The sequence below is a fragment of the Gallus gallus genome (assembly GCF_016699485.2).
Source record: "Gallus gallus isolate bGalGal1 chromosome 39 unlocalized genomic scaffold, bGalGal1.mat.broiler.GRCg7b 39_unloc1, whole genome shotgun sequence".
Taxonomy (NCBI): Eukaryota; Metazoa; Chordata; class Aves; order Galliformes; family Phasianidae; genus Gallus; species Gallus gallus.
In genome coordinates this window covers 1-16,774 of record NW_024095973.1, presented here as the reverse complement: position 1 = coordinate 16,774, position 16,774 = coordinate 1, and the positions used below count along the sequence as shown (strand labels likewise).

Sequence of the window (16,774 nt, the reverse complement as noted above, 5' to 3'; positions counted from 1 at the left end):
AGCCCCGTTCCATTCCCATTCATTTTTCCCCCTTAATTACCAGGAAATTGTGTTGTTTTTTTGATGCCCCAAACCTTTCCATACACAACACCTCCCCTTGTGCTCTAATTAACCCCTCGTTAATTGATTTTTCCCCAAAATAAGCTCCCTGTGACTCACGCTTCGCGGAATGGGCGTAAAAACAGAGTTTGGCAACACTCGTTACCACGAAGCGCTCATTAAGGAGTGACTAATTGGGGAATGAGCGCACACGGAGAGCAGCGATTGGGCAATGCAGGAAGCTCTCATCCTGTGTGGAAATCCTGCATGGGAGTGCTGCCTTTTTTTGGCTAAATTACCTCAAAATATATGGGTTTTTTTAAGGGTATTTTGCAGCTGTTTCAATGGCTTGCAGCCAAGGGGATGAGACAGCAGGAAAAGGGGGGGAATGGGAGGAAAAAGGGGAGGAAAAGGGGGAAAGAGGGGAGGAAAAGGGGAGGAAGAGGGGGAGGAATGGGGGGGAAAAGGGGAGGAAAAGGGGGGGGAGAAGAAAGGGGGAGGAAATGGAGGGGAAAAGGGGAGAAAGTGGGAGGAAAATGAGAAGAAGTGGAGGGGAAAGGGGAGAAATGGGAGGAAAAGGGGAGGAAAAAAAGGGGGAAGGGGGAAAAGGGGAAAGGGGGAGGTAAAGAGGGAGGGATAAATGGGAGGAAAAGGATAGGAAAAAAGGGGGAAGGGGGAAAGGGGGAAAGGGGGGGGAAAGAGCGAGGAATAAATGGAAGGAAAAGGGGGGGAAGTGGGAGGAAATGAGGGGAAAGTGGGAGGAAGTGGAAAGAGGAAATGGGAAAATGGGAGGAAAATGAGAGGAAGTGGGGGGGGGGGGAAGGGGATAAATGAGGGAAAGGGGGGGGAGGGGGAAGGGGAAAAAACCAGATCTGTGGGGTCAGGAGTGCGCTGCGATCCCCCGGAGCCATCAAAACGGGGGAGGAAGTGGGGTTTTGTGCCCATCTGATGCCAAACTGGAGCAGCCAACACCCCACATCTGCTCCCCGCATCGCAATGCTTCCACAGCCAAAGGGATTCGGGGGCAAAAATGGGCACAGAAGGGTTTCTTTGGTTGGTTTGGTTGGTTTCTTCTTCTGTATCTTGGGAAGCAAAATCCAATGGGAACGAAACCCCGAAGCCTCAGTCCAATGCTTTGCGCTCAATTAACACTGTTTTTTAATTACTCCTCATCCTGCAGGCTTGAAAAGTTGGCAAAAGAGCGTTTTAACCCCAAATGTTTGCTGTTTGCACGCATTTCCCCCCCCGCCTGGAAATGAGGAACAAGAGGCAGCACACACGATGGCACACTGATGAGCCGCCAGCTCGTTAATTAGTGAGTCGCTAATTAATGAGTCGTTAATTAATGAGTCGTTATCCAGCGACGCACCCGTGCCAAACGGCCATGAAGAAACATGGGGAACCAACAGAAGGTTGGTGAAGAGCGCGGAACGCCACCTCATTTTAGGCAAGAAGGCCACAAATCACTCCAAGTCCCGCAGTTAATTAATTACCGCGCGAGTTAACGAGGTCAGCATCCGCCGATGGCCGATTTCAGCAGAAATGGGTGTTTTCAGTGATGGTTTTTGATACAAATGGGACCAACGGCGCCCACTGCCTCTCAGCCTCCGCCCGGTTAACGAGGCCAGCGCGGTTAACGAGGAGGTCGTTAATTAATCCACGCAGGCTGGCTCCGGGCGCAGTGATTCACCCTTCTTCCTTCACGCTGATTTATGACCACGTCCAAATTCCAACCCCTGTGCTGCAGCCACAGTTTTTGGTCCTGGCCAAACTGCAGCTTTCTGCTGCTCTGCTCCGGGTGGGGGTTTTCTCTTTTGGGGGGGGGGGGGGGGGGGGGGTCTTTGTTTTTCTTTTTTCTGTTTTTTGTTGTTGTTTTTTTGGGGGGGTTGGGGTTTTTTTTGTTGTTTTGGGGGTTTTGGGGGGAGTTTGGGGGGCTTTTGGGGGGTTGGAGGGAAAAGTTGGGGTTTTTTTTGTTGTTTTTTGGAGGGTTTGGAGGGGCTTGGGGGGTTATTTTGGGGGCTTGGGGGATCTTCTGGATTTTTTGGGGGGTCTTTTGGGGTTTTTGGGGGGTCTTTTGGGGTAGTTTTGGGGGAGTCTTTTGGGTTTTCTTGGGGTGTTGGGGGTTTTTGGGAGGTCTTTTGGGGTTTTTTGGGTGGGTTGGGGGTTTTTGGGGGGGGGGGGTTTGGGGGGTCTTTTGGGGTTTTTTTGTTTTTAAGCTTTTCCACGGAGAAGGAGCAGCACGAAAACCCGGTGGGGCCATTTTGCTGCAAAACCACTCCATTTCACCTCTCTGTGGCCTCCGGACCAACCCGGCGCTTTTAGGGCCGCGCGTTCCCTCAGTCAGCACCGAAATCCCCCCCAAAACAACACCGCCTTCCCTTGGGAACCCCATCTGGGCTTCGCACCCCATCCCTTTTCCACCGGCGCTTCGTTTCCTCCGGGTCAGCTCAATCCGTCGCTATAGGGAAGGATGATGCAGCGCTGCCCCGCGGCCTCGTGGGGTTTTATTCCCTCCCCCGTTCCTCGGGGGGTATCTGTAGGGCTGCAGTGCTCCCGTCCCATTCACACGAGGGGTTCTGCGGGAGGAAAGGACAGCGGTGAGGACCGGGGGTGCGAATTTGGGCCCCCCTCCCGCGAGGAGGAAGGATTGATCCAACAACGGATCCGTTTCATGCTTTACCTCCGCTCGCCTTCATGTCAGGATCTCCTGCCGGCCCGAATCCTGCGCCGTCTTCTCCCCTTGGTGCTTCTCCATCACCTGCAGCACGTCCTCCAGGATGGACGGCCCCAAATCCACGTGGAGGGAGAGGAGGGAGCCGGCGTGCGAGAGGAAGGGCTCGGGGCTGCTCTTCTCCTCCGAGAAACCGTTCTGTGGGCTGCAGGGACGCGGGACGGCAGCGGCGGCGGCGGCGGCTTTGTCATCCAGGTGGAGCCGTGGGGGTTTTGGGGGTGCTTGGGCGGAAGGAAGGGTCAAAGCTTGCGGCCCCCCGATGACGGGCAACGAAATGGCGTTTTTGAGGAGGGGAGAGGAGGTTTCGGTCGCCTGCTGGCGGCCGGAGATGGTGGCCGTCCTGGAGAACTCGAAGGGAGCGGCCTCGGGGCTGTCCTTGTCGGAATGGAAGCCGCTCTCGGTCCTGGGGAGGAGGTGGAATTTCCCCTGGAGGAAGGAGATGTCCCCAAACATGTCGCTTTCGCCGCCACTGCCGATGTGGATGGTGTGGCGGAAGTCCCCCAGCGGGGGGCTGATCATGTCGGACGAGAGGATGTCGCGGAGCTTCTCCTTCTTGCCCTTCCTGCTGCCCCGCTTCAGGTAGATGGGCGCCTTGGTGGACATGGTGGTGGATCCCGGCTGACGGACTGAGCGCCGATCTGAGGAGGAAGAGGGGAAAATCGGTAAAAAAAGGGCGCTTGGAAGTGGAGTATCTCATATGGGGCTGAGCCTCAGCGCAGCCCGAGAGCTCTGCGAGGCCTCTTTGAAGAGCAATCTGCAATAAAAAGGAGGAACATCGGTAGAAAAGGTGCTTGAATGTAGGATTTGGCATTTAGGGCTGAACCTCAACACGTCCCAGGAGCTCTGCAACCTCACTTTGAAGAGCAATCTGCAATAAAAAGGAGGAGAATCGGTAAGAAAGGCACTGAGAAGTGGGGTATCCCATATGGGGCTGAACCTCAATGCGGCCCGGGAGCTTTGCGAGGCCTCTTTGAAGAGCAATCTGCAGTAAAAAGGAGGAAAGTTGGTCAAAGAAAAAGAAAAAAAAGGCTCTCCAAAGTAGAGGTTAATATTTAGGGCTGAAGCTCAGCGCATCCCGGGAGCTCTGTGACGTCGGTTTTAAGAGCAATCTGCCAAAAAAAAGGAGGAAAATTGGTAAAAGTTAATGCTCAAAAGCAGAATGCAGCATTAGGGCGGAACCCCAACGCAATCTGAGCCCCGAGTTTTGCAGTTTTCCCCCTCATTTGTCCATTTTCAACCCTTATTTGTGCACTTTTAACCCCGTTTCTGCCATTCTAACCCCAATTTATGTATATTTTCACCCCATTTATCCATTTTCAGCCCTCATTTACGCACTTTTAACCCCATTTATGCGTTGGAGGAGCTCTGTGATGCGGCTTTTGAAGCCGATCTGTGACTACCGGGAGGAAAATGGGTTGAGAAGGACACTCCAGAGTAGGACAGAACCTCACCACGGCCCTAAACCTTCACTGCACTGAACTGAAAGGCAGCCTGCAAAGAGGAGGAGGAAAAGGGGTAAAGAAAGAGGAGGAAAAACAGTAAAAAAGAGGAGGAAAATCGCTAAGAAAAGGCACTCGAAAGTAGAACTGAACATTTAGGGCTGAACCTCAGCGCGGCCCAGGAGATGAATTCCAGCTGCTCTCTATCTCGCCTCCATTGGCTGCGTAATTGATAACGAAACGAGCTGGTAATTAGTTCCAGACACGCAACGCCTCGTTAAAGGCTCTATGGAGTGGTTCTGATGTGAGAAAAATCCGGAATCCAGCAGGATTTGGGGCCTGGAACTCAATATCAGAAGGTCTTGGGGTCGAATCCAAGGTTTCGAATCCGAGGTTTTGGGGGAAAACTCAGAGATTTGAGGTCAAACGAAGGTGTCGGGTTCAAACCCAACGTCTTGAGCCCATAGTTTGGGGGGAAAACCCAAAGATTTGGGGTTAAACCGAGGTCTTGGGCTCTAACCCGTCTTGAACCTGAGGTTTTGGGAGAAAGCCCAAATATTTGGGGGGAAATCCCATAGATTTGGGGTCAAACCAAGGTTTTGGGCTCACACCCGAGATCCTGAACTTGAGGTTTTTGGGTAAAACCCAAAGATTTAGGTTAAACCAAGGTCTTGGCCTCAAACCCAAGGTCTTGGATGTGAGGTTTTAGGGCCTGGAATTCAACCTCGGAGAGCAGCGTTGGCTTTTTTGAGCCAAAAAAAGGGGGATTTTGGTTCATCCCGAGTGACGGACGATCCCCTTCCTCTCGGCCGTCCGCAATCCGACCGCACCCACGCTTAAAACACCCAACACAGATGAAGGGGAAGGAAACTGTGATGGGGTTTTTTTTTTTTTTGCTCTGTTTTTACCGAAATCCAACAGTTTGCGTTTCTCGGGGTGAGTTTTCAATAGAAGAGTGAAGAAACCAAAAATGGGCTTTTTTTGGTCCCAAAACCCCCCCCCCAAAAACGTTGGGGTGGAATGAATGGAGGGTTTCCTTGGCTGACTGAGCCCTGATTATTAACAGCCCTGATTACTAATTGCTCTGATTGTTAACGGCCCTGATTACTAACAGTGCTTCTGCTTCTTATTTCTTAGGAAGAAAATCCCATTCTTTGGCCCTTATATGAAGTGGATCCATTTCAGCGGTGGCTGTGGGACCAAAGCTGAGGTTTTTGGGGTGAAATCTGAAGTTTTGGGGTCAGAGCCGAGGTTTTGAACCCGAGGTTTTGGGGGAAAACCCAAAGATTTGGGGTCAAACCAAAGTCTTGGGGTCAACCCAAGGTTCTAAGCCTGAGGTTTTGGGGGAAAACTCAAGTTTTGGGGGGAAATCCCAAAGATTTGGAGGTCAAACCGAGGTCTTGGGGTCAAACCCAAGGTTCTGAACCTGCTGTTTTGGGGGAAAACCCAAAGTTTTGGGGGAAATCCCATGGTTTTGGGTACAGAACAGAGATTTTCAACCCCAAACAGAGCTCTTACGTGTCTGTTCCAAAGGAACCAAAGGCCTGAGCTCCACCACGGCCCCCACAGAGGGACCATCAGCTGTCCCTGACAAAAATACCCCACAGGTGCCCATTTTGGGGCGGAGAAATCAATGGGGTGGAGGCGGCGGTGCCGGATCTGCCTCATCCCAACCCCTGCGGCATCCATAGGGCCGCCCTGATGTCACCCCACGCCCGACGCCGCTGAATGCTGACAGCGCAGATTTCAGCCTCGTTAATCCCGGGCGGATTAACGAGAGGCGGCGGCGTGGCTCTGAGAACGGCAGAGATGGGGGAAAAAGTAGGAAAACAGCCCCAAAATGGCCCCCAAATGGCCTCAAAATGGCCCCAAAACGGCCCCAGAAAGGGGAATTTCTGGCCAAGGCCGCTCAGGATGGGGTCAGAGAGCCCCGAAGGGCGCAGATGTGTTTATAGGGAGGACAGAAATCCCCCAAATCCTTCGTTTTCTCTCTCTTCCATTGAGGTTCCCATGCAGCCCGATGCGAGGGGCGCTCCCAGCACGCAGCAGGAGGTGGGGGGTGCGGTCCGGAATGGGGTGGAAACGTCCAAAATTGGGTCAAAAGGCCAAAAAAAAACCCCTCAGTATCACAAATCCGGGCCTTTCTGAGCCACATTTGTGCCCTTTTCACCCCATTTCTGCCTTACTAACCCCGACTGCCGCATTGTTAACCCCATTTCTGCACTTCTTACCCCCATTTGTCCATCTTAACCCCATTTTCTGCCTTTCTAACCCCATTTCGGGGTATCCCCACCTCTGCTCACCTCTGGGTGTCCGCGGAGCAAAATTTGGCCTTTTTCAGCCCAAATTTCTGATGTTTCCAGCCCTGGGGATGCACAGATCCTCCGTGAAGGGCCTGCGAGTAATTAACAGGGGTTAATTAGGGCAAACTGGGGGAAGTGGGGGGAAATTGGGGGGGAAATGGGGGGAAATTGGAGGAAATAGGGGGGAAAATAGGGAAAAAATGGGGGGAATTTGATAGAAACTGAGGGAAATTTGGGGGAATTGGATGGAATTTGGAGCAAATTTGGGCAATTTGGGGGAAATTGGGGAGAATTGAGGCAAATTCAGGGGAAGGTGGGGGAGTTTGGGGGGAATTTGGGGTAAATTGGGGGAATATGGGGGGAAATTGGGGGAATTGGATGGAATTTGGAGCAAATTTGGGCAATTGGGGGGAAAGTGAGGGGGGAATTTGGGGTGAATTGGGGAGAATTGGGGGAAAATTGGGGTGAATTGGGGGGAAATTGGGGCGAATTGGGGAGAATTTGGGGGAAATTTGGATGGAATTGGGGGGTAAATTGGGGGGAAATGGAGGCAAATTAGGAGAATTTGGGGGAAATTGGGGAAAACGGACGGGAAATGGGGGGAATTTGGGGGGAAATTGGGGCAGATGGGGGAAATCGAGGCAAATGGGGGGGATTGGGGGGAAATGGGGGGAATTTGGGGGTAATGGGGAGGAATTGGGGCAAATTGGGGTGTGAAGGAGCAGAAGGGGTAAAGGAAAGGGCTCATGGGCAGAAGAAATGGGGGGAAAAAGTGTTAAAATGAGAAAAAATACCCTTAAAGGGAGGAAAGTGGGCGAGGAAAAAAGGTCTTAAGGGCACGAAAGGGGGAAAATGAGGAAAGAAAAGGCGGAAAATGGGGGAAAAAAAAGCCAAAATGGGGGAAAAAAAAGCCAAAAATGGGGAAAAATAAACCAAGGAAAGGGGGGAAAAAAGAAAAGGCTCCGAAAGCAATGGAAAATAATGGGTGTGAGCAATGGCAGCGCTGGGAATCGCCGGGGGGGGCAGAGGTCGCTCCCCCCCCCCCCCCTTCTTCGGGGTCGGAGTCCACAAATCCCATAATGGGAAGCCCCGAAATCCTCTGTTTGTACCCCAAAACGTGGCCGTGTGTTCCGCTCTCCGATGCGGGGATCTCTGGGTTTAATCCCGGGCTGTCAGTGGGGGGGGGGGGGGGGGGGGGGGGGGGGGGGGGGGGGGGGGCGAAACAGCGCCACGGAGAGCGAGAAGGGCATTAAATACGTAAATATAGGGTTAATGAGGGGTCGTTAGGGGTCATTAGGGGCTGTTAGGGGTAATTAAGTATCCCCCCCCCAATTGGAAGCAGGTTGGCCCCCATAGGATGGAGGACGGAGGGGATTGGAGTCGCTCGGCCTTAACGAGCTTCGGTGCTGACGAACTTTGCTCTGCCATTAAAAGGCAACGAAACGACAGCGCGATTGGAGGAGAGGTGGGGGACAGCCGTACCCCAAAAAACCCCAAATCCACCCCAAATCCACCCCACTCGAAGCCCAGCGGCCGTGGGGCAGGAAGGAGCGCTGCGCCCTCATCTGCTGCACGGGCAGGAAGAGGCCGCGCTCCCTTAAATCCCCCCCCTTCAAACCCCTTTAAACCCACCCTATATCTATGGGGGGGGTTATGGGGTGGGGGCTGTGGGGCTGTGAGGTGGGGGGGGGGGGCACTCACCCCTTTTTTCCTGCTCGGCGTCCTCTGCTGCTGTGCCGGAGCTGCGGCTGCGCGGCTGCAATGCAATGCGATGCGACGCGATGCGATGCGATGCGATGCGATGCAATGCAATGCAATGCGATGCAATGCAAAGCCACACCCCGGCGTTACTGCAGCGCCTCAGGCCGGGAGGCAAATCCACATCGGGGGGGGGGGGGGGGGGGCTTTGAGGGGGGGCGGGGGGGGTCCTGGGGGGGCATTATGGCTCCTGGGGGTCTTCTGGGGGGCTCCTGAGGGTCTTTGGAGGGGGGTCTTAGGGGTCTTTGGAGGGGTCCTGGGGAGTCCTTCAGCTCCTATAGGGGCCGTGGGAGACTTATGGGGGATCCTGGGGGGCAATGAGGGGTCCTGGGGGTCCTATGAAGGGTCCTGGGAGTCTTGGGGGGGGTCCTGGGGGTCTTCTGGGGGGCTCCTGAGGGTCTTTGGAGGGGCCCTGGGGAGTCCTTCAGCTCTTATGAGGGCCCTGGGGGACTTATGGGGGATCCTGGGGGCAATGAGGGGTCCTGGGAGTCTTGGGGGGGTCCTGGGGGTCTTCTGGGGGGCTCTTGAGGGTCTTTGGAGGGGGGTCTTAGGGGTCTTTGGAGGGGTCCTGGGGAGTCCTTCAGCTCCTTTGGGGGCCCTGGGGGACTTATGGGGGATCCTGGGGGGCAATGAGGGGTCCTGGGAGTCTTGGGGGTCTTTGGGGGGGTCCTGGGGGTCCTATGGAGGGTCCTGAGGGTCTTTGGGGGGGTCCTGGGAGTCTTGGGGGTCTTTGGGGGGTCTTGGGGGGCAGTAGGGGGTTCTTCGTCTCCTATGGGGGCTGTGAAGGATCTCTGGGGGGGGGTCTTGGTGGTCTTTGGGGGGTCCCGGGGTGCAATGGGGGCCCTATGGAGTGTCCTGTGGGTCTTTTGGGGGGGTCTTCGGGGTGTCATGGGGGATCCTGGGGAGCAATGAGGGGTCTTGGGGGGCAATGGGGGTCCTACAGAGGATCATGTGGGGGCCCTGGGGGGGCAATGAGGATCCGCTCTGTGCCCCCAAATCTCTGCCCCCCAAATTCCCCTCCATACCCCCCCAACTGCACCCCCATCTCAAAATAACCCCCCCAAAATACCTCCCCACCTCCAGACACCCCCCGAACTGCCCCACCACCCCAAAGTACCCCCCCCAAACTGCCCCCCACCTCAAAATAACCCCCACCCCCCCCTCCCAAACTGCCCCCCCAACCTCAACCCCCCCCCCCCCCCCAAAATACCCCCCCAGAACACAGATAAGGACAGAGCACAGTTATTTTATTGCAGAGGAAATATGGGGGGGGGGGGTCCCCAGAAAAATCGGAGATTCCCCCCCCCCCCAAATAAATACACCCACTGGGGTGGGTGGGGGGGGGTTGTGGGGCGGGGGGTCCTTCAGACCTCGATGTGGGGGTCGGACCCCCTCCCCTCGCGCTGCAGCTGCTCCTCCTGCCGCAGTTTGGGTTTCTCTGTCCGCGTGTGCCACACCAGCACCTGGGGGGGGGGGGGGCAGCAATATGGGACCCCCCCCACGGCCCCCCACCCACAGCACCCCCCATAAGATCCCCACTGCCCCCCAGAACACCCCCATAGCCCCCCCAGGTCCCCCATAGGATCTCCGCTGCCCCCCAGAACCCCCCGAAGACCCCCACTGCCTCCCCAGACCCCCCAAAGACCCCCAAGATCCTCCATAGGATCCCCATTGCCCCACAGAACCCCCCCAAAGACCCCCATTGCCCCCCAGGTCCCCCATAGGATCCCCACCGCCCCCCAGAACCCCCTGAAGACCCCCATTGCCCCCCAGGACCCCCCCAAAGAGCCCCATTGCCCTCCACGACCCCCCCAAGGACCCTCCATAGGATCTCCATTGCCCCCCAGGACCCCCCCAAAGACCCCCATTGCCCCCCAGGACCCCCCCAAAGAGCCCCACTGCCCCCCACGACCCCCCCAAGGACCCTCAGGACCCTCCATAGGATCTCCATTGCCCCCCAGAACCCCCCAAAGACCCTCATTGCCTCCCCAGACCCCCCAAAGACCCCCAAGATCCTCCATAGGATCCCCATTGCCCCCCAAAGACCCCCTGTTGCCACCCATAAGACCTCCAGGACCCCCCAAAAGACACCCACTGCCCCCCAGGACTCCCCAAAAACCCCCATGATGCTCCATAAGATGTCCACTGCCCCCTGGAACTCTCCATAGGATCCCCATTGCCCCCCAGAACCCCCCCAAAGACCCCCATTGCCCCCCAGGACCCCCCCAAGGACCCTGAGAACCCTCCATAGGACCTCCATTGCCCCACAGGACACCCCCAATGACCCCCATTGCCCCCCAGGACCCCCCCCAAAGAGCCCCATTGCCCCCCAGGACCCCCCCAAGGACCCTCAGGATCCTCCATAGAATCCCCATTGCTCCCCAGAACCCCCCCAAAGACCCCCATTGCCCCCCAGGACCCCCCCCAAAGAGCCCCACTGTCCCCCAGGACCCCCTCAAAGAGCCCCATTGCCCCCCAGGACCCCCCCAAGGACCCTCAGGACCCTCCATAGGATCCCCATTGCCCCCCATAACCCCCCAAGGACCCTCAGGACCCTTCATAGGATCCCAATTGCCCCCCAGGACCCCCCCCAAAGAGTACCCCCCCCCCCCTCCCATACCTGTGTGCAGTTGTCAGCCTTGGGTTCCAGCTGGGCGGGGGTCACCAGCCCCCCAAGCAAACTGCTCTCCAGGTACCCCCTCTCAGCCTCGGGGTCGAAACGTGCCCCGGGGTGGGCCAATAAGAGGGGCAGCCCCACGGCGAACCCCGCCATGTCCAGGGGGAAGGGCCGCTCGGGTTTCCAGGCCGTGTGGAAGCCCACCACGCGCCCCCCCTCCACCAAAGGCCGTTCGAAACGCAGCCCCCCCACCAGCCCCACCGGCCAGACTGAGACCCCCCGGGTACTGCGCATCTGTGGGGAGAAAGGGGGGGGGGAATGGGGTCAGAAGGGGGGATACTGGGGGGTTTTTTGGGGGGGGAGGGGGTTAGAAGGGACTGAAGAGGGGAAATGGGGGTCAGAAGGGGGGATATTGGGGGGTTTTTTTGGGGGGGAGGGGGTTAGAGGGGACAGAAGAGGGGAAATGGGGGTCAGAAGGGGGGATATGGGGTTTGGGGGGGGGTTAGAAGGGAGAGAAGGGGGGTGGTAGGAATTGGGGGGGGGGGAAGGGGGGATATGGGGGATTGGAGGGGAGATAAGAGGGGAAATGGGGTCTGGGGACCTGATATGGGACTGAGGACCCCAATATGGCCCCCAGGGGGTCTGGGGGGGTCTTTTAGGGGCCGGGGGGGCCTTGGGGGGCTCAGACCTCCTGGAAGAGCCGCAGGATGGAGGAGTTTGGGGACCCAACATGGGACTGAAGGCGGAGACTCAATAGGGGACTGAAGGAGAGAAACCCGATATAGGACCGGGGACCCCAATATGGGCTCGAGGGGGGGGGGCTGGGGGGTCTTTTAGGGCCCGGGGGGGGGTGGGGGGGGGCTCTGACCTCCTGGAAGAGCCTCAGGCTGTACGTGTTGTCATCATCAGCAAAGTAAACCACGCCGCTCTCTCCGGGCCGCCGCGTTTCCCGCAGCCATCGCAGCGCTCGGTTCCGCTGTTCCACCCCCCGGGCGCGAAGCCAGGGGGGGTCCCCGGGTTTGCGACGCTTTTCCGGGGGGGGTCGGGGCGTAAAGGTGGGTGTAACTGAGCCCGCTGGAGGCCAAAAGCCCCCCCACTAATGGGGTGGGGGCTGCGGAGTCCTCCACCACCAACCAATGCAGCGACGGGACGTGGAGGAGCGTCTGGGAGAGCCGCACCAATTCGGCCTTCTGCACAGGTCTGGGGGGGGGAGTGGTTATGGGGGGGGGTGTATGGGGGGGGACGGGGTCATTGGGGGGGGGTTGTGGGGTGGATATGGGGTCAATGGGGGGTTGTGGGGTGTATGGGGGGGATATGGGGTCAATAGGGGGGGCACGGGGTCAATGGGGGGGTTGTGGGGTGGATATGGGGTCAATGGGGGGGGTATGGGGTGGACATGGGGGGGTACGGGGTCAATGGGGGTGTATGGGGGAGTATGGGGGGATATGGGGTCAATGGGGGGTTGTGGGGTTTATGGGGGGGATATGGGGGAGAATGGGGGGGCATATAGAGTGTATGGGGGGGATGTGTTATAGGAAGGGGGTATGGGGGGGATATGGGGTGGATATAGAGTATATAGGGGCAGATATGGGGTGGGATTGAGGTGTGTGGGGGGTACAGAGCATGGGGGGGGGATATGGGATGTATGGGAGGATATAGGACATGGGGGGGGATATGGGATGTATGGGGTGGGAATACGGGGTGTAGAGTGGGGAATATGGGGGGGATATGGGGTATACAGGGAGGATATGGGGGGAAGATATGGGGTGTATGGGGGGGCTATGGGGGTCGGTGGGGTAGGGGTCATACGGAATGGAATAGGGGCTGTATGGGGCGCATGGGGGGGTCTCACCTGGCGTAGGTGGGGGTCACCACGAAGATGGTGGGCAGCGCTTCTCCCCCCTCCCCCCCCCCCACGGCCGCCCCACGCCGCAGCTGCGATGGGGGTGGGGGGGGGGTCCCGCATCCCTTCCTTTAACCCCCCCCCACTCCTCCGTGAGCAGTCGCAGGGCTGCCCTATGGGGAGACGCGGGTCAGGGGGTGGGCTTGGACCCCCCGCCCCCCCAAAGACCCCCCCCCAAAGACCCCCCCGCCTCACCGAGCTGCAGCAGCGCGCAGAGCAGCCCCAGCAGCGACACCACGAGGTACAGCACAAAGACGCTCTTCAGCCTCACCCGCATGGCCGGGGGGGGGGGGGGTCCAAAAATGGGGGGAGGGGGGGTAAAAGAGGAGGTGGGGGTCCGCGGGGGGGGGGGGGTGGGGGTCCGGGGGGGGCCCTGCGGTCACACCGGACCCATAGGTTTGTTGGTGGGAATCGGCAGAGCCCAGTATAGCCCAGTATAGCCCAGTGCATCCCAGTGCCCCCCCCACGTAACCCGTCACACCTCAGTGCCCCCCCCAGTGCCTCCCACTAGCTCCCAGTACAACCCAGTCCATCCCAGTGCCCCCCCAGTACAACCCAGCAGCTCCCAATAGATCCCAGTCCATCCCAGTGCCCCCCCCATACACCCCAGCACCTCCCAGTCCATCCCAGTACAACCCAGTCCATCCCAGTGCCCCCCATACCCCCCCATCCATCGCAATGCCCCCCACCCGCGCTCCCAGTTCCCTCCCAGTGCCCCCCCCCCCTCCCCTCTCCGTACCCTCTGCGCCCCTCGCGGCCTTCACCCCCCCCCGGCGCTCCCGGGGCCGTGCGGACGTGGCGCCGTTGCCATGGGGACGCGGCGGGCACCGGAAATCACGGCCACCGGAAGCGGAGAGATGCCCCTTCCGCTCCTCCCCATGCCACTTCCGGTTCCCGCTACGCCACCTCCGGCTGCGCCCCACCCGCGCTCCTCCCATATCACTTCCGGTTCCCCCTCACGCCACTTCCGGCCGCGGTCCACCCGCGATACTCCGCCGGCCGGAAGCGCGTTCCCCGCGCGTTGGTTCCGCCGCCCTTTAAGCACTCCGCGCCCCCCGCGGTATTTTTCCATTTTTTTTAATTGGCGTTTTGGTTCGTTTTATCAAAATTCCGTCCGTCCGTTCCCCCCCCCACCCCCCCCCAAAACAAAGCGGGAAAGGGGGGGGGGGCAGCTCTGCCCCACCGCGTTCTGCCCCATAGAAAGAAAGAGGGAAAGGAAGGGGGCACTGAGTGGAGATGGGGGGGGGAAGGAAAGAAGAGGATGGGAGGGATCTGAAGGGAGGGGGGGGGGGGGGGGATGAGGGGAACGTAAAGGGGGGGCACAGGGAGAAGATGGGCGGAGATGTGGGGCTGTTTGGGGGGGGCACACAGCATTTCTTGGTCCCCAACACCCCCCCTCCCCCCCCCTCCCAGCCCCACAGATGGGGGGGGGGGAAAGGGGGGTGGGCCGGAGCAGCGCAATGCACCCCCCCACCCCCCCCCCCAAACAAAACGAGGCGTCTCAGCCCTCTAAAAGGGCACTGAGGGGGGGTGAGGGGGGGGGAAGGAGGAACCCCCAAAAAGGGCACTGTGGGGGGGAGGGGGATCCTGGAGAAGGACCCCCTCCCCCCCCCCATGGATCTCAATCCCCAGAAAGGGCACTGAGGGGGGGGGGGGGGGGGGGGAGCCTGGAGGACCCCCATCCCTCCCCCTCCCTTCAATGGTCCCACACTGCGTCCCCCCCCCCCCAAAAAACGACCTCCCCCTCCCCCCCCCCCCGGCATTATCGCAGCTCAATGACCCAATCGGCTCCAATGGGGACGCCCGGTTTCCGCAGGGTGAGGACGGGGGGGTCGGCGCTGTGCTGGAAATCCAGGCTCCTCTCGGGGCCGTCTGGCATAGAAAGGGTTAATAAAGGCTTTGGAGTGATGGAGGGGGGGGGGGGGGGGGGAGATAAAGGCGTCCCCCCCCCCCCTTAAAGTGCCCCCACTCACCTTTAGGCCGGAGGAGGACTTCCTTTGGTTTGCCCGCCCCGAGGATCACCACCCGCTCCAACCACGACGGGGTCTCAAAGGCACCGCGGGGGTCTGCAGAGCTGAGGGGGGGGGGGTGGAGGTTTAGGGGGGGGGGGTTGAGGGAAGGGGGGGTCCCTGGGGGGTCCCTGGGGGGTGGGGGGGCACCTGGAGGTGAGGAGGTTGGAGGCGAAGGCGAAGCGGCGGTGCAGGAAACGGTTGGAGGTGGAGAAGTCGAAGGATTCGCCGTCGTCCACAAAGAGGTCGCCCTGCGCTGTGCCCTATGGGGGGGAAGGGGGGGAGCTGTGGGGTGGGGGGGGATCTGGGGGGGGGCTGGGGGGCTGCAAGGGGGTCTGGGGGGGGTTGTGTGGGGCGACAGGGGATCTGAGGGGCCTGGGGGGGGGTTGGGGGGGCAGTGGGGGGGGGGATTTGTGGGGCTGTGGGGAGGTCTGGGGGCATGGAGGGAGTGGGGGGAGTCTGGGGGGGCTGTGGGGGGGGGTCTGGGGGGGCTGTGGAGGGGGGGTCTGGGAGCATAGGGGGAGTTAGGGGGGTCTGGGGGGGGACATGTGGGGTGGGAGGGGTCTGGGGGGGGATCTGTGGGGGGTCTGGGGGGGGATGTGTGGGGCGAGGGGGGATCTGAGGGGCCTGGGGGGGGGTTGGGGGGGCAGTGGGGGGGGGATTTGTGGGGCTGTGGGGAGGTCTGGGGGCATGGAGGGGGTGGGGGGAGTCCGGGGGGGCTGAGGGGGGGCTGTGGGTCTTGGGGGGGGCTGTGGGGGGGGGGGGGGGCTGGGGGCATAGGGGGAGTTAGGGGGGTCTGGGGGGGGACGTGTGGGGTGGGAGGGGTCCAGGGGGGGGATCTGTGGGGCTGGGGGGGGGGGGGGGGGGAATATGTGGGGTGGTAGTGGGGTGTGGGGGATGGATGTGTGGGGCGGGGGGGGTCCCTGGGGGGGGTCGGGCGGTACCTGCGGGCTCAGCGCCACGTAGAGGCTGTACGGGTCGCCCTTCATGCACTCCGTGGAGCGGCGCACGCGGTCCTGGCGCGGGATCACCGTTCCGCCGCGCTGATACAGCGGCACCTGGCGGCGGGGAGCGGAACTGCAACCGAGCGCCCCCGGCCCCGTAGGAGCACCCCCAGCACCACAGGAACACCCCTCGGCCCCAAAGGAGCACCTCCGGCCCCATAGGAGCACCTCCGGCCCCATAGGAGCACCTCCTGGCCCCATAGGAGCACCCCCGGCCCCACAGGAGCACCTCCCGGGCCAAAAAGAACACCCCCAGGACCACAGAAACACCCCCAGCCCCATAGAAACATCCTCTGGCCCCATATGAGCACCTCCCGGCCCCATATGAGCACCCCTCGGCCCCATATGAGCACCCCTCGGCCCCATATGAGCACCCCTAGCACCACAGAAACACCCCCGGCCCAAAAGGAGCACCTCCTGGCCCCATAGAAACACCCCCCGGCCCCACAGGAACACCACCCGGCCCCACAGATCCACCCTGAGCCCATAACCACCCCAACAACCCCCCCAGCCCCACAGTTCCACCCCCAGCCCCCCAAGAACCACTCTGTGACCCCATACCCCTCCCCTCAGCCCCAAGCCCCCCCAGCCCCACAGCCCCCCCAGCCCCACAGAACCCCCCCAGCCCCACAGCCCCCCACGCACGCTGCTGATGCTGACGGCCACATAAAGCGTTTGGGGCGCCTGATGTCTCTGCTGGGTGGCGACATCGTACCAAACCTATGGGGCAGAGAAAGGGGGGGGCAAACAGAGCCGTTGCCCCCCCCCCCTCAAAAAACACACACAGCCCCCCCCCCCCCACCCCCCCATAGGACCCCCAACTCACCTCTCCTTTGCCAGGCAGGTAAACCTGCACCCCACGGGCACCCTGCTCTGTCACCGGGTGGGCCAGCAGTGCGTTGTCTGGGGGGGGTAAATTGATTGGGGGAGGAAATGGGGCATTATTTTGGGGGGGGTATTGATGTGGGGGG

At 60.1% G+C, this 16,774-nt stretch overlaps 3 protein-coding genes and 1 long non-coding RNA gene across 8 annotated transcripts; 1 reads left to right on the top strand and 3 right to left on the bottom strand.

The window, feature by feature from the left end:
- Positions 1–1,173: 1,173 nt before the first annotated feature.
- On the bottom strand, positions 1,174–8,250 carry CDC42EP2 (CDC42 effector protein 2). Of its 3 annotated transcripts, none has more exons than XM_046906080.1 (4): positions 7,307–8,250; positions 6,513–6,604; positions 2,720–3,408; positions 1,174–2,615 (listed from the first exon to the last, which is right to left on the bottom strand). In XM_046906080.1, exon 3 carries the CDS (start codon positions 3,371–3,373, stop codon positions 2,732–2,734), a length of 642 nt encoding a protein of 213 aa, XP_046762036.1. In that variant the 5' UTR covers positions 3,374–3,408; positions 6,513–6,604; positions 7,307–8,250; the 3' UTR covers positions 1,174–2,615; positions 2,720–2,731. The 3 variants fall into 3 exon arrangements, with proteins under 3 accessions (XP_046762036.1, XP_046762035.1, XP_040512881.1); XM_046906079.1 differs by having other exon boundaries at positions 8,214–8,250; XM_040656947.2 differs by lacking the exon at positions 6,513–6,604 and having other exon boundaries at positions 8,214–8,250.
- Positions 2,495–7,958, top strand: LOC121108806. 3 transcript variants are annotated; one of them, XR_005843460.1, is made up of 4 exons: positions 2,495–2,636; positions 2,741–4,457; positions 5,347–5,419; positions 7,855–7,958. It is a non-coding gene; the product is annotated as an uncharacterized LOC121108806 (long non-coding RNA). The 3 variants fall into 3 exon arrangements; XR_005843458.1 differs by having other exon boundaries at positions 2,741–5,419; XR_005843459.1 differs by lacking the exon at positions 7,855–7,958 and having other exon boundaries at positions 2,741–3,432; positions 3,586–5,715.
- A 1,250-nt stretch (positions 8,251–9,500) lies between the features above and the next one.
- B3GAT3 (beta-1,3-glucuronyltransferase 3 (glucuronosyltransferase I)) lies at positions 9,501–13,067 on the bottom strand. The gene is given in 7 exon segments (XM_040656948.2): positions 9,501–9,733; positions 10,891–11,181; positions 11,756–11,917; positions 11,919–12,087; positions 12,740–12,789; positions 12,821–12,903; positions 12,986–13,067. Coding segments are annotated over 7 exon segments (936 nt in total). The 3' UTR covers positions 9,501–9,634.
- A 784-nt stretch (positions 13,068–13,851) lies between these two features.
- On the bottom strand, positions 13,852–16,737 carry GANAB (glucosidase II alpha subunit; the record flags this gene model as incomplete). The annotated part of the gene is made up of 6 exons (XM_040656949.1): positions 13,852–14,662; positions 14,764–14,864; positions 14,950–15,062; positions 15,744–15,857; positions 16,449–16,523; positions 16,630–16,737. Coding segments are annotated over 6 exons (621 nt in total), but the record flags the coding sequence as incomplete, so codon positions are not given.
- Positions 16,738–16,774: the final 37 nt, after the last annotated feature.